The 15,583-nt window shown below is 36.2% G+C and overlaps 1 protein-coding gene across 1 annotated transcript in view; it reads left to right on the top strand.

Moving 5' to 3' along the window:
• The window catches only part of NECTIN3 (nectin cell adhesion molecule 3), a 53,891-nt gene extending 40,952 nt beyond the window's left edge, over nucleotides 1-12,939 (top strand). The window contains exons 6-9 of the mRNA XM_088534307.1: nucleotides 4,786-4,924; nucleotides 5,458-5,542; nucleotides 12,012-12,074; nucleotides 12,621-12,939. Coding sequence (XP_088390433.1) covers nucleotides 4,786-4,924; nucleotides 5,458-5,542; nucleotides 12,012-12,074; nucleotides 12,621-12,797 — 464 coding nt within the window. The 3' untranslated portion in view covers nucleotides 12,798-12,939. The remainder of the gene's footprint in view (nucleotides 1-4,785; nucleotides 4,925-5,457; nucleotides 5,543-12,011; nucleotides 12,075-12,620) is intronic.
• Nucleotides 12,940-15,583: the final 2,644 nt, after the last annotated feature.

Here is a 15,583-nt window from a genome sequence, read left to right as displayed (position 1 = left end):
GATGACAATGAAGAAGACTTTGTTTCTCACATAGATGGCTCGGTAATATCCCGGAGGGAGTGGTATGTGTAGTAACCACTGAAAAGTAAACTTGTACCTACAGTTGACTTCATTGGCTGGTCACTTTTTGATTGTTTATACTTAACACGTAAGGAGGAATAAACTTTTTGAAGTTTTCTTTTTTTTTTTCTTTTTTTTTCCTCCCCCAAGCTTTTTATATTGTGACTTGACAAATTGAAATGTTGAATCTGGGAAAATGTATTTGAGCTGCTTCAAACTTTTTTATTATTTTTTCTCCCAATGCTATACTACTGTTAAAAGATTTGAATTTTAATGCAGAGTGCTTATTTTGATCTATGTCAGAGGTAACAAAGGCTAAATTAAAGTTACCATCCAGACTTGATTAAGAATAAAAAGTGACTTTCTTGGCTTTCTGATTGAAAAAGTTTACCTAAGACAGTGGTCAAGTATATCTTTTGAGGCATTTAATTTGCAGATCTAGTAATGCAGTACAATGCGTGAATGCAGAACACTAACTGAATTACTTAAATGTAGACACCATCCATGACAAATCTAATGCTTCTGTATAGCAACTTCTTTACCAGTTAAAATGAGTTTGAGCAGAATTAAAGCTTTATTTCTAGGTTTTCTGCACAAAAATGAATACCTCTTACCATTTTAATGAGCCTTCATGTAACCGTGTACTTAAGTCATTGCACTGAAAATAACTTATCTATAAACAAGACTTTGACGAGTAACTGTGTAAACAGGTCAAAGGCTTGTCTTTTGAGGCATATGAAAAAATATTTTTATAGCTGATTTTTAAAAGCTTCTGCTAGAGTGTGTGTGTGTATATATGCATTATAAGTGAGGTATTTTGTTAGGCCTGTATTTAACAGGATGTCCAATCGCATTACTGAATACAAGACTCTTTTGTGCAAGTACACATAATAGTTTTAAGGCCCATTTATAAGGCTTTGTGGAAATCCTGCCTTTGAGACTGAAAGCTGGAAAACTGAACACATCTAGGGGGAAAAAAAATGGATTTCTAAGTTGGAGAAGCAAGCAAGCTTGCATATTTTCCAGGATGCCAATAACACATGAAGCCTGTGAAGAGGTGTTAAGTTTGCTAGAGACTTTCTGACCTGTAGTTAAAATGGCAATTTTACACTACTACTGTATGACAGGTTTTAAAAGTTACATTGAGAATTAAAGGTAAATGTTTATAAGTTACACTGTGGATGAAAGGACTTCAGGTAACCAGAAGTTGGAACCTCAGGTTAGTAGGAGGGAAGCAGACAGTGCATTGGCACTTCATGCAATAAAAACCTGCTCTGCAACTGCAGAATACAGGGAACAGAAGTTTAGGTACACTCTGCACTCTGTGCCACAGTTGAATTTTTCCCTGTAACTAGCTGCTCCTTTAACAGTAAGTGCTTGTTCTTTAAAAGGGCATCGTATGTAGGACATCTACTATGGGACCTGAAGTAGTTCTACTGTCCTGGGCAGGTTCACCAAACTAATGCTGCTGATTACAGGGAGGCAAATTGAAATGAAGTAACTCTAGATGAATTACAGAACAATGATAAATTCAAAATTAGAAAGATGACTTTTTTTGAAGTGCCATTTTTAAATGTCTAGCTGGGAAAATGAAGATTATAAGGTTATTAGCTTTAGAAACCTGCAAATGGAAAACTGCCTGTTATATTAAATGTAATGGCCTCCATAATTATGGCTACTTCATGAGCTTTCATGATGGAAGTTCTTTTCTGTTCTCATAGTATTTAGAAGCTTACAGTATTTAAGAGCTTGACAAAGATAGCTGTATTGAGTGTCGTAGACAATACACTGTGATCACACACAGCTGCATATCTTAAAGAAAAAGAGTAAGACAACTGCTTTATTTGGGAGTCAAGTAGGATGGCTTCCCTCAACAGCTAAAATTCATATTTTTATTAACTGAGCACTGTTATGTGGTGGACAGAAGTCTCAAGTACAATAGCAAATACTATTCTGTGTATTAGTAGTTTGAGTGCAAATTCAAAGAAAGGAGTTGAGGTCCTAGTAGGAAGTTCTGATCCAAATTATTTCTGAAGTAAAGGGATCATACCTCTTAAACAAAATAAAAAACCTTGATATATCATCTTTAAAAGATGGTTTTACTTCAAAATAAACATAACCATAAACCTGTTCTCCACATGGGATATCTTGCTTGTGTCTCTGTGGATTTTGAGGTTTTTTTTTCTTTTGTTAAGATATTTAACTATTGATTGAAAAGTTGAAATGTTTCGGAGTTGAAGTTGGTAATAGGATAGGTCTTACAGTATTGCAATGTTTTGTACATTATATCTGCTGTAAAAAAAAAAAAATTGATTGTAAGTACAAATGGCTGTTGTGTGAATAAACTTTTGTTATGTTCTTCAGCCTAGGTAGTGTTCAAAACTGTTTGAAAGATATATTTGCAAAAGTCAAGGGGAGCAGCTGTAATCAAACCAAGTTGGAACCAAGTTGGATAAGAGGGTAGAAGAAATGAAAACTTTATTTTAGTATTTCTTCATAGACCGTAGGCTTACAAAACAGCTGGCTTTAGGAACAGTTTTTAAAAGTGTAAACAACTGAGAATGCTGACTAGGGATAGGTGCTGTCTAAATAATTATACCTTAAGCACAGCTAATAAATATTTAGGATTCAGATGCTTGGGGAAAAATAAGGTTTTTTTTTTTTTTTTTTTTTTTTTTTTTTTTTTTTTAAGATTGGGTAGCTTTGTTTTAACCCTATTTGTTGGAGTAAAACCATTCCCATTTATTTATGACCAACTGATCACAAATGGTGGTGATATCATATCTCTGGTGTTTTCTGTCTTGTTCAGCTTGGCAAGATGGTCCGAGTTTCTGATCACTTCTCTAGTGTTAGACTAGCTTATTTTTTGTACCTACTTTTGCTAAGGCAATTCAAAGGCAAAGCAAGTCAGCACTGTGATAATTGCAGGCAGCAGTTCCTGGGTGTTGCTACTCTTGGTGCAAGAGCATCTGTGTTTCCTGATGAGGGAAGTGAGTGGCCATTGCCATATCAGGCAAAGCCATGTTCAATGGCAAGACTTTTATTGAACTTGCACTTGAAGGTGTTTTAGCCTTTACTGTAAGGCTTACTAGACAAGACACACTAAGGTCTATGAAACCATAGTATGCTATAAAACCTACAGGCAAGCAACTCTTCTAGTGAAGCTGCACTCACAAGACTGGTGTCTTTATGAATTCTGGACCTAACACTTCTCCGTTTCCTGCAACAAACTGACTTTTAACAAGATAGGGTCCAGCGTAAGCTAAGCTTAAGCCAATTCATGTGCCCGAACTTATGAGTGAAGGCGAACTTTGGTGGGTAGTGTCATAACAGCAAATGAAGACTGTGTCAGGAAAGCTGCTTCCATCAAATATCCTAAAATAGAACATTGATTGCTTAAGATGATGGGTTACATCAATCTTGCACAGTAACTTAGCTTGCTACCCTTTTGCTTGTTTTGTTAACCTGTGGCTTTATACTTTAATATTAATAGAAGTTAGGGAGAAAAACAAAAACACACTTGTGATTGATATTAGTTCTATGTTTTGTTATAGTAATAGAGGGTATAGCTGAAAAAGCTCCTGAAATTTCTTCTGGTAAGAGCCTGAATGGAAGGAGCTTGTGTGGTGTTTGGAGGAACACACATATAGCTTTTCCTGAAGTAAAAAGAGAAAAATACACTGCATTAAAAATCTATTACCACATATAGAGCTGTGTTAACTTTGAGCTCCTTTTGCTATTACTTTCCTGATTGAAGTAGTTCCATGTTTTTGCATACTTGCAGGTAACAGTTTCATTAAAGCCGGTGTGAACTGGTTCAGTGGTGTGATTTTTTGATAAGCCTGGTGATGCGTGGATAGCTCTAAAGTGAATATAACACTCAGACTGATGATATTGAATTAGAGCTTGCTAGCAAGTTGCCAACTTAGTCTTCTGAAAGATTTAAAATGATTACTTAATTTCTAGCTTAGTAGATGGGTGACCTTTAAAGATTGACAAATGTTTTAATTCAGTATGAGAGTTGTTAAACATAGGGATTGACAATAATGAGGTTAAGCAAAAATAATAATAATCTCTTCTTTCCCCCTAAAGTGGAAGTAAATTGCTAGATGGAGGGCTGTAATTGTAAAAGTTTATTTGTAAAAATGACTGTTTCTAATAACAACTTTAAGTCCTGGAGATGACAGATGGTCTTAGGGGCTGCTTTGGTAAGTTTAAACCGAGCATTAGTGGGTTTGCATGTTTGTTGCTTGTAGCAGTATAACGTTTTCTTTAATTCTGAGTTTCAGTTTTCCTTTTCTGGCAGACTTTGGTGGCTTTAAAGACTGCAAATAGAGCTTAGTCGTTTATGTTTTTGAGTTAACAGCTAGCTCGCTTGTGTAAGTGCAAAGCATGTGTTATCATATCTTGCTTTGAAATTGAAAATAAAAGCATGCAGCTTTTTTTTTTTTTTTTTTTTTTTTTTTTTTTGTAATAGTCAAGGAGATTCTTTAAATGGCATTAATTATTCCTAAACCTTTTCTTTTAGTTCAATCAAATTTTGAGTTGGGCGGCTGAAATCAAGACCGCAAAAGCAATAGTGCAGAAAGAGGGCTCCTACCTGGAGATACAAGGAAGAAACATTTCTCAGAGAACCACTGAAATAGCTTCTATAAGTGTAGCTTATAAAGCTTCTAAAAGTGTAAACTTTTTAAAAAAGGTGTAATCTATGCTATCACATTACAGATGTGCCATATAAGCAGACATCCTCTGTTGCTGTAGCAGGGGCTGTGATTGGAGCAGTCCTTGCTCTTTTTATCATTACCATCTTTGTGACAGTGCTGCTGACTCCACGGAAGAAAAGGCCATCGTATCTTGACAAAGTGTAAGTATATGTTGGATTTCTTAATTGGAAGCCGTACGCAAAAGAATGCGTTCGTACTTTCCCCTTAAGTGTATTAAGTGATTGAGGTTTCTGTAGAAACTGTTCAGCTGCCATGGTTTCAGGGCAGCATTTTCAGGGCAGACAAATGTCAAATCACATGTTGCTGAAAAGAAATGAGGAAGCCAAACATGACTTGAAGCATATATGTCTTAGTTCTTTCAAAGAAGGCTTAGGAAAAAAAAAAAAAACACTTGCACTTTCAACTGGAGAGTGGGAGGATAGGTCAGTCTTAACTGTTGCCACAAATAGTAAAGACTGCTAATATAACTGGAGGCCTAATGTAAATTAAACTTACTAGTTAATGTTAGAGTATTTATTTCATGTTCTATTGCTAACTGAAAAGCATTTGGTCCTGATTGTGAGCTTTGAAAGATCTGGCTTCCTTTTTTTTTTTTTTTTGAAAGAAGAAGAACTATCTATCCAATTGATTTTGTAAACGTGGCATGTTATACTTTGTTCTTTTTTTGATACAGGATTGATCTTCCACCCACTCACAAACCATCCTCTTCATGTGAGGATAGAGTGTTCTCTGTACCACAGAAAGAAGCTATGCTGCAGGTGAGTGAGTAGTTAAACTTTGAAGAAATGTTAAATACTCTCATCTGTCTTTTTTAACATTAATTCAGTCTATTATTATTATTATTATTTTCTGGTAATGTACAGAGCTGTTCTGTTGTTTATTCACGGCCAAAAGGTTTCCTTACCTTTGGGGTATCTGAATCTTATGTTTTTAATGTGTTGTTAACATGTTTCTGAGAGATAGGGAACTGGCAGATAAATCCTTTTTGGGTCTCTAATAGTGTGTAACAGACTCTGCTGATCTTGAACTGAAGAAGCTACAGGTGTATATTCTCTAATCACCTTAGGATTTAATGATTCTCTGAAAGGCTTTTAATATTTGAAGCAAATAAATTTGATAAACTGCATCACTGACTTTGGCAGCATGATCTTAGCTAATGAGCTTCTGTGACCAAGAATAACACTGCCTTTTTTTAAGTAACTGAGGTCTGGGTGATGGGGATATATCTGAATTTTGGCTTTTTTTGTTTTTGTTGCTTTTATGTGGATAACACATGGAACTATTTTGACTGAGCGAAGATCACTAAATCTCTCTTAAATGCCCATAGTTACGTGACTTTCAATTTGTATCTCTTTTCTTGAGTTAAAATTCATCAACTCTGTACCAGTTCTGTGACAAGTACTCACAGGCCAGCGGTGCTTTTGTTTCAATTCAACAAATAGCTTGATGTGACCTGAGTTAGGTGGTATAAACAAGGGATTGGCTTGTGCTTTATTCTGTGTGCTGAAATTGCCCACCAGCATGTAGTGTTTGTGTGGTTGTCATCCAAACCTGCTAGATCAGAGAGCTGACACACAGAGAAACTTACTTTTGCTTTTTCATTTTCCAAAATAAGTGGAGAGCAAGGGGCAGGAGAACTGATTTTTCTTATCTGGAATGTGGGTTTGCAGTGGATTGGGCTGCTTGTGGAAGTACAGATGAGTTACGTGATAGAGTTAATTCAAAATGATTCTTTGTAGTAGGCGACACAAAAGTGCCTATTACAAGAGACGACTTGAGTTAACTGTTGTTTATTACATTTCTTATAACAAACCAGGCTGTTTATAAAGACTATATAGATTCTGACTGTTTCCCTTCTGTGGAGCCTTGTAAATCTGAGAAGTGGAGCTGGAGGATGATGGGTCTGCTAATGGTATTAAAATAAATGAGGGAAACTGTACATGTGTCATAATACTGGATAGCAAATGCTTTTTATGTACACTGCATTTATGTGCTAATGTTAAATAATGTGCATGTACATAAAGTATGCTGTAAGGAGTATTCATCACCATAATATCTCTGTGTTGAATTTGTGGAAACCAATTTGGGTTTTTTTGATCACTTCATAACTGCGAAGAACCGGTTCACTTATGGCCTCAGAGTGGTGCAGAAGTCCAAAACAAAGGAATATTAAACAAAGAAAAGAGTGTCACTGTGAATAGTTCTGCCACTTTCAGTTTTATTTGCGAGGAAGACTAAGTTCCTTTTTATTTGCTTTTTTCCTTTTTAACTAAAGACCTTTTTTTTTTTTTTTCCCTCCTACTGGTCATGTAAATACTGTCTCAAAGCTACTTTTTGCGTCAAAAGTAGTTAAGAGCAGTGTTTTTTCTGAGCAGCCAGAAAGCTGTATCCTTGGTGACAGAGGGATGTCAACTTGGCAGTTCAGTTTTGAGGTAAATCAGCAAGAATTGCAATGGAAAAATTTCAGTAGCCTGAGAAAGAATTAATCTTGTTCTATAGTATTAATTAATAGACTAGGAGAGAAGGCACTAATTCAGGCAATCTCATGAATCATTTAGAGTTAGACCCACTTTATTCAAAGTGATGACTTCTGTGCTTGCTGGAAAATATGACTGAGTACTATTTTGCATTGTGAAGGAATGGAGTTACTCATAGCTTGACTGATGCTACCACAGGAAGGGGAGTGGGGAGCGGACAGCAAAGTGGGGTGTGTGGTTATTTTGTTTTTTAAGGATGCAGTGCGCATTGCGAGCTCACAAAACATTGAGAAATCAATTGGGTTTTTCATAGCAATGGAAAAAAAATGGAGATGGAAAACAGTTCAGTATTTCTAGCCTTGGAAAGAGTGGCTTTAGACTTGCCTCTTGTAAAAATACTTGATGTTCTTAGCAAAACCAGCCTCTCAAATACTGCAGCTCTTCAATGATGTTTGTATTAGTGCTCAAACCAGAAAAGATGGTGAAATTGTAATAGCTTGGTTAAAAGCATAAAGCTAAAAAAAACACCCATATTGAACGGTGATCAGATTTGAAAAGATGGCCAGCGGTGCTTTTAAAACTGCTGCAATAGGGATTCATTATAGATGATAGCCATCTTGGACTCTACTGGATGTTTTCCTAATGGTTTTAATGCAGGTGAGACTGTCTATTTTGAAATGAAAGAGAAAGCATTATTATTATAATTTATGTTAGACTGAGGAGCTGTTTAGGTAAACAAGATTGTATAGAGGGAAGCACAAAATGCATGTAGATAAACTCATCTGTATTAATGAAAGCTTACAGTGGAAGAAATCATTAACCTGATAGGGACCAGAATGAGGCACAAAAGTCATTTTGTTAATGGATTTTGGCTCTATGTTGACAATGTCCTACTGTCTGGAATGGAAGCTTGTAAATGAGGTGTGATAGACATTATGAGTAGACTCTATTGTTGTAGTTGGATTTCTGTATTGGAAGGGGTAAGAAAATGCAAGATGAAGTGTTGGTGAGATATTGATTTAGAGTTTTAAAGGACTGTTTGAGAAGGAGTGTGGACACAATGCTTTATGTAATTCCTGTTGTAAAACTCCGTGAAATACAAACTATCATAAGCATCAAAGCCCAAACAGACAGGTATGCTATGTCCTTTTGCATCTGAACTCTGCTGGGCAGCCCAGTACTTGTTTTCTGTGACAAAGCCTAATAATGTTGAGTTCTATCACATGTTCCTTGGCAGTAAAAACTGCAACTCCTTTCTCTAAAAAAGAGTTCTTGTGTTTTAATGTTGTACAGGAAGTTTTCCCTCATTTCCCATTTTAGTGTAATGGACCCACCAGAATTTCCTGTTCTTGTTCCTGATGCATGTCTATGTCACGTGGCTGGTACCAACAGTTGGCACTGTTGGGTGAAGTTTTGGAGCAGGCAGATTTCCTGCCCCGCTTCGGTACATGCCCAGAGAACATTTCCCTTTAGTGATTATGTGATGGATTTTGTACCTCACCTGCTTGTGGGATGAATTCCTCTTCAGCACCTCTTGGTGATAAGTGGTAAGCAGTGTGCTATTGGAATAAATCTACAGATTCTGTTCTAATACTTGAGGAGTAAAAGTGGTGCGAGTTTAGAAAAATATCGTATTTTCATGAATTATAAGGCAGCAAGTTTGATGAGTAAGAGTAGGAAAAACAGTTTTGTGAAGACAGTGAAAAGAGCTGTTGGAATGGGGAAAGGAGGTTCATGGAAATCAGTAGATTTTTCAACTTGTGTTTCACAGTGAGTATGCAGGTCAGGTTAACAACTAAGCCCAATATTATTTTAAAATTTGAACTTAACTTTTCTTTTTCCACATTTTTTATTTAAGGAGAAGGAGAAAAAAGCTGGAGCGGATAAGAAATATCCTATTAAACATGAAGTGAACAAAAATCACAGTGTTGTTTCTGGAATGAATATGAGAGTTTTACTGGCTCTTGATGTTTTCGTAATGACATCAAGTAATAGACTACTGCGGTATTAGTTTAATATATACAAATTTGTTTGCCTCTCCAATAACTTAAACTGTTGATTGGGCCTGTCAACTTCCAGTTTTGTAGCTTCTATTGCTAGACCAAATGTCTCTTTTAATCTTCTTCAAAGAAATGGAGGGAAGCAGCTGGGAGAGAAGAGAGAAGCAGCGCTTGTAACACGTGTAATTCATGTGTTTGGAATATGGTAAAACAAGACATTACATCTATAAAGACTGATGGCATTGGACTTGGTTGAGATTTGAATTATAGAGCTTTAATGGGATGAATAATACTTCTATGCACTTTGGCTGTGAAATTTAAGGCATGTCTATGTTTCAAGAGTTTCAAGAGCCAGTGATAGTTAGGACCATTATATTTCATGTTGATTCAGTGTTAGTCATAGGAACTCGATTGTAGCTGATGTCAGTAAATTGTTAAACCTACTCCGTGTTTATAATGCTATGTTTGTCTTAAAAGGCCCCTATTGCATGTAATTTGCACGTGATCTATCATGCTTGCATGCCTTGGTTTCCTGAAGTCTTTGACGTAGCTCTCCTTTAAAATGTAAATGTCCAGTGAGTTTTGAGATCATCTTGAATGATCTCAAACTCTTCCTCTGCTATATCCTACCCCATGTTTATAGTGCGTTGCATTAGACTTTCCAGATGACTGGTGTCATCTCCTTGCATAACAGGAACAATGTTTGAGTCTCTGCGGTATCGATTAAAACGATTCTTTGAATGTGAAAATAACTTCTGGCTTAGTTTTTTTTTTATTTAGAGTACAGGCGAGTTGATGTTAGATTTTTTTTTAATGCACATTTTTGAGAACTTCAAAATTCAAGGGAAGGCCTTGGTTTACTTGGAAGATTTAACCTATATGTGGGTTATGTGTGGGGAGAAGTGGTGGGGGGGGTTCAGATATTGCATTTGCTATTTAGGAAAATCTTTATTTGTGTTTCTTTTGAGCCAGATTTTAAAGAATACAGAATCTTTGTAGGATATTATTTTCTCTCTGTTAAATATAATGAGCCTCTAGCCTGCCACTTCTCTTTACTGAATATTCAGCAAAAAAAAATAGCATCTGTGAATACCCTGCATATGCACGTGTATTGATAATGCTTTCTTCTCTTAGATTTGGGGCTAATGAAACACTTTGGTCAGACCAAGACAGTCATGCTATTGATAACATTAATGTTTATGTGTTGAGGCTAAATGTCTTGGCTTGCGAAGCTGTTACAGAGCCCCAGTAGTTCACAGTGACAGTTTCAGAGGGTGGAATATGAGAGGTACAGGTAAAGGCACAGAACAGTGCATATCTGCTGCCTGCAAACCCCTGCTTTCCTTAGACAGTTTCTGATAGAGCTCTCTGAACAGGTAATTGATAAAGACCTTCGAGATAGGGGATAGTGCTTTTCAAACTTTCTGCGGGTGATCGTTGTTGGCTTTATTTATTTTTTATCCATACCAGGCATGTGGAGCTAATGAGTTTGAAAACTTGAGTGTTAAGTAATTTTAAAACCATATTGATCACAGGTGTGACCACTTTTTGGGAGCCAAGAACTGGCAATTAATGCCAAAATAAAATGACCTTTAAAAAAAACAAACAAACAAAAAAAAAAAGCTCGTATAAATAGGAGAGAGGATAAAAGGATAAAGTAAACTTCTAAACACACTTTTATAAATAGGAAATGAAATAACATGACCCAGCCATATGCCCTGTGTTTTTCTTGTGGGTCTCTTCCCTTCCTACCCTGTTTCAACAAAACCAGTGTCCCAGAGACATGATCTTAATGAATCAAGTGAAGGAATCCTGTTTGAGTTGCAAGAAGTTACTGCTGCATAAAGCCATTTCTTTATTAGCAAGCAGTGCGTGGCAGTACGAGTAAGCCTACAGGTTTACTGAGACTGTTTGAGGTGCATGAGGTGGGTGGTTTTGCTTGTGATTAGCCCTTATCCTGTGTTGTGAATTGAATGCTAGTTAGCTCTGGGTTACATCTATCTGCCAAGCCTTGCTGGAGAGCTCTGAGATGCTGTATCAGAGAAGTGTGCTTTGAGGAACAAGCAAGATAAGTTTTAGGTTCCATAGATGTTCATAGCAAAACATCTAGGGAGTATGGTCTGTCAGCAGGAAAACAAAATAAAGTTGAGTAGATAAGTTGTAAATATGTCTTTACTGCTATTATCAAGGAAAAAAATCTATGCAAATGTGCTGAAAAGCACCTTTTAATTTTACTGTTGCAGAGTAATTTATCTTAATTTTCGTCAAATGTTTTGAATAGTCTCATTATGGGCATTTTCATTTGGAAGCACTTTGTTTAGCTTTCGTCAAATTGGGCAGCAAACATGTAATCCTTTCTCTCCCAGTAATGTACAGTTAAATTCCCTTTCAGACGAAGATGTGTCTAATATCAGACTGAGCATTTATCTACTTGATTGATTGTGAAAGCTTGATAATAGATATCTGGTTTGAGGGCTTGACTTGGTTTTTAACCTATGTTGACTTGTTTGAAATAAATTGCATGTTAAAATTTAAAAATGTATTTCTGAAAGTAATACTTGTTAGATTAACAATAACTCCTGTCTTTTTCCAGCAAACAGAGATCAACTTGTAAAAGGCATTCAGAAAGGTGCTCAGTTAAGACACTTTATAAGGCATAATGTATTTTGTGATGATAGTGCTTTTGTTTAAATTGAACCTGTTCTATACTGCTGAATTCTGACTTGCTTCCACTATAACTCTTCTTTCAGAGAGAAAATTTTGCTTCGCAAAGCCAGTACAGAGAGAGAGATACTGGAAGTTTGCAGTATATGGTAAATAATAAGATAGATTAAATTCCTGGCAAGAGCTTTGCTTTTTATCTTGTTTCTTGAAATAAGTTTGCAAGGATATTTTCCATGAAGAGCAGAGAATATGTCCATCATAGACAAGTAACTGTTGGATGTGAAAGTTTGCTATCCCTGAAATGAAACAAGTCAATATTGTTTTAGTATCTTAGTATTTCCTATGTAGTTTTGCTGACTAGCTTCAATGCAGAAACACTCGACCTCTAAAGTTACTGCTGAATATAATAACAAAGCACAGGAGTGCTGAGAGACTTTATTTATAGTTTGCTTTGCTTTTTAGATTCCATGAGCTTTAATCTAACTTCCTTTTAGATTTAGCCTCAGTGTTTTTATGTTGAGTATTTGCTAACGGTTTTGTTTAAGTTTGCTGCTTAGCTATCAGAATTTTTAAGGTCATGCTTCTTGATTCAAAGGTCTGTTTTGGAATTAGTGCACCTCTTATTTTTCTTAGAGCTGTAATAACAGGAGTAGTAGGACTGTGAACCTGACTAATCTTTGTGTGTGTGTGTTTAGAAAGCTGTGAATGGAAGACAACTTAACTACGAGCCTGAAGAACCCCAGGAACATGAGAGCCTTCAGCACCCGTACCCTGTTTATGAGCAAACATACTACAAAAATTGGAATAGTAGACACCTTCAGAGCTCAGGGTCTGGAAGTGTCTACATCAATCCCAGGGAGCATTATGTATGATTGTCTGCAGATGCTAACTCTAAGATCCACAGTGTTTAACGCTTGTTGACTGTATGACCAATATGTTTTAGTGGCTTTTGTCTCTAAAAGAATTGGTCTGTTTTTCCTGTGGGAAGAACTTGCATGGAGAATTTTGTGTAGATAAACTCTATGAAATTTATGACTTCACTGGCTTCTAGCATGTGGTAGGTATTTGTTTTAGTTGTTATAGTACAGTATCAGTCTGCCAGAAAGGGAACCGCCCCATCTGATTTTTTTTACCCTTTATCTTAAAATTTACGAATTGCAGATGAACTGACTGACACATCTGACACCTAGAATGTAGTTACTGTTTTCTTCTGTTTATTTCTATGACAATTCTCTTCCTACTTCTTACTCCCTGAATAGATATTTTGAATGGAAATTACTGTTTTTTAAAATGAGTAAATAAGAGCAAGTGAACTGAATCCCTGGTTAAATAAGCAGTCAGAGGCTGTGAATCAGTTTGTTGCATCTTTTTGGAGAACATGGGATAACTGTAATTTTGACTGGCCACAGCTGTTTGTTTTCTCCACTGCTTCTACCTCTCCCAGTCAAATGAACAACTAGACTACCTCTCTACTTCTATTTTGTTTCATAAAATACATGTGTGTCTTCCCACCTTGTAAAAACCTGAAGCAATTTCCTTACACTGACCTTTTTTTTCCTTTCATTTTGATCTTGGCTATCAACTGATGTGCTTACTAGTTATAGTTAAGATTTAGTTTCAGGAAGCAGGTTATTAGGCAGACAAAGCTCTTCCTAAAAGTGTCTCATGTAACTGCACCTTACCTTGAAATTGCTCTTAGCCATTTTTCCAAGGATTACTCTCATTAAAGCATTGTGGAGTTTGCTGTTGCTTGATAATAAATACTTTTTGTGTTCTTTGGTTTCTTCTCAGTTTGCTGGTAAAACTCCTGCCTGGCATACATTCTTGCATCTTAGCAAGAGAAGGAAGACTTTTTAGGCTTTCAGCACTAGTTTTTCTTAGCACTAACCTGTAATCTTAAATTAGATGGTAATACTATCATCTACCATACCCTTTGGGAGTGGAAAAAAAGGAATATTTCATGTATTGATGCAGAAATGAGCCCATGTGACAATCAGTGTAATTTTTGACAGGAAAAATTTAAATATAAGTATTGGAAAAGTTCATTTCAATCAGATGATCTTGAAATGAAATATGGAGAGGAATAGCTGTTTTTCATACTAAACTAACCCAGGTTTTAATAATGACTTGTGCAACACCGGGATGTTTTATCTACAGCCTTTTTTTTTTTTTCAAGCAAAGGGGAAGAATCATGGTTGTAGAAGCAATAGAATTGAAAAATAGTGTGCGCTGCAGACACAGTGCTATTTTAAAACCTGTCTTCATCTCCAACATTGTGAAGTTAATGAGGTTATTTCTGGTGCATAAAAGTAGATTCCACAATAGGAGAGCTGCAACAGGGCTAGGTAAGTATTTCTACTTTGTCACAGATAGTGGTTAGAAGCTCATGGCTTAGGTCCCCATGTTCTGGACACTGTACAAAAGATATTGACTGTTCTCTTACTTAATATTTTATGGTGGTGTTGAAGTTCACAACCGAGCTGGCAAGGAAAAGGACTGAGAAGAAAGATTGTTTCTGGGGGAGCTTTCTTTGGACCGCCTCTTTCAACTTGCCCTTCTCTGGACAGATAAGCACATAGATTTAAATGCTGAGCTACTCTCAGTGTCAAAGCTTGCTGCAGTGTTGGAGATCTGAAGAAGGATTTGTGTGCCCCAAATTTGTTTTTTTCTATAATGTCAATTTAAGTTGCTACCTCTTTCCACAATTGTTGCCTCATTTATCCAGATGTTACGGCAACTCCAAAAAAGTTATTGGGAGAACATGAAAAGAAAAAACAATGCCTTGGCCCCAAATTAAAGGAAATAGAATGACAAAGCACAGAGATGAATTATAGTGCTTCAAGTAACCCAACCAATATTACTGAGCAAAACTTCATTTTAAAAAATGTGCGTTACACTAAATTCTTTAGTTCAGCATGCTCATTTTAACAGCTGTCATTTTGGCAGGTGATCCTAAATCATCTGCCAGATCAGATGAACCCAAATCAGTTCTTAATCTTTGAGTCATTCTTCTACTGATGTTTATTCTTATTGTCAGATATATTTTAGTTGAAAAAGTTGAATCTTAGGGGACCTGAAGGAGGGAGAAAGGAAGAAGGTTATCAAAAAGATCTGTCAGCCTATAGTTTAGTTTGCCCTAAAATAATCAGAGAAATATATTACTGTGCTTATTACCTGTAAGAAACTTAAAGGGGTTTTGGTAATATATTCAGGGAGATCTAGACTATTAGATATTTTTGAAATGTTTTCTACTGTCTTAAGTGTGGGTGGGTATTGGCGGGAGGGGACTTAATGTAGAATTCTCTGAAGAGAACAGAAAACTATCTGCTAATTAGGGTTTCTCACAGAAAGGATTGCTTGTAGAAGTTAAGTGCTCTTTAAGGTGTAGAAAATGGCTTTTTATTTTTTTACATGTTCAAATGTTTGTATGTGGATTTCATTTTGAATAAAAGTACTTAAAATATAAGTTTCTCATATGTTGTTTACACTCTTTAAGATTCTTGAAGGTATGATAAATGCATCTACTTTCTTCGGGATATTCTCTTCATTTCTGGTTCTATCTCCGGGCCATGTTGTTATTTTTCTAACAGTGCAACTTCTGAATAGCTATCGTGGTGGATGCTGAATTGAGTTAAGATGCACTTCCAACATTTGTTTT

Source organism: Tinamus guttatus, unplaced genomic scaffold (genome assembly GCF_059628265.1).
Source record: "Tinamus guttatus ecotype Peru unplaced genomic scaffold, ASM5962826v1 Tinamus_guttatus_pri_ptg000035l, whole genome shotgun sequence".
NCBI lineage: Eukaryota > Metazoa > Chordata > Aves > Tinamiformes > Tinamidae > Tinamus > Tinamus guttatus.
This window is presented reverse-complemented; position numbering and strand designations above follow the sequence as displayed.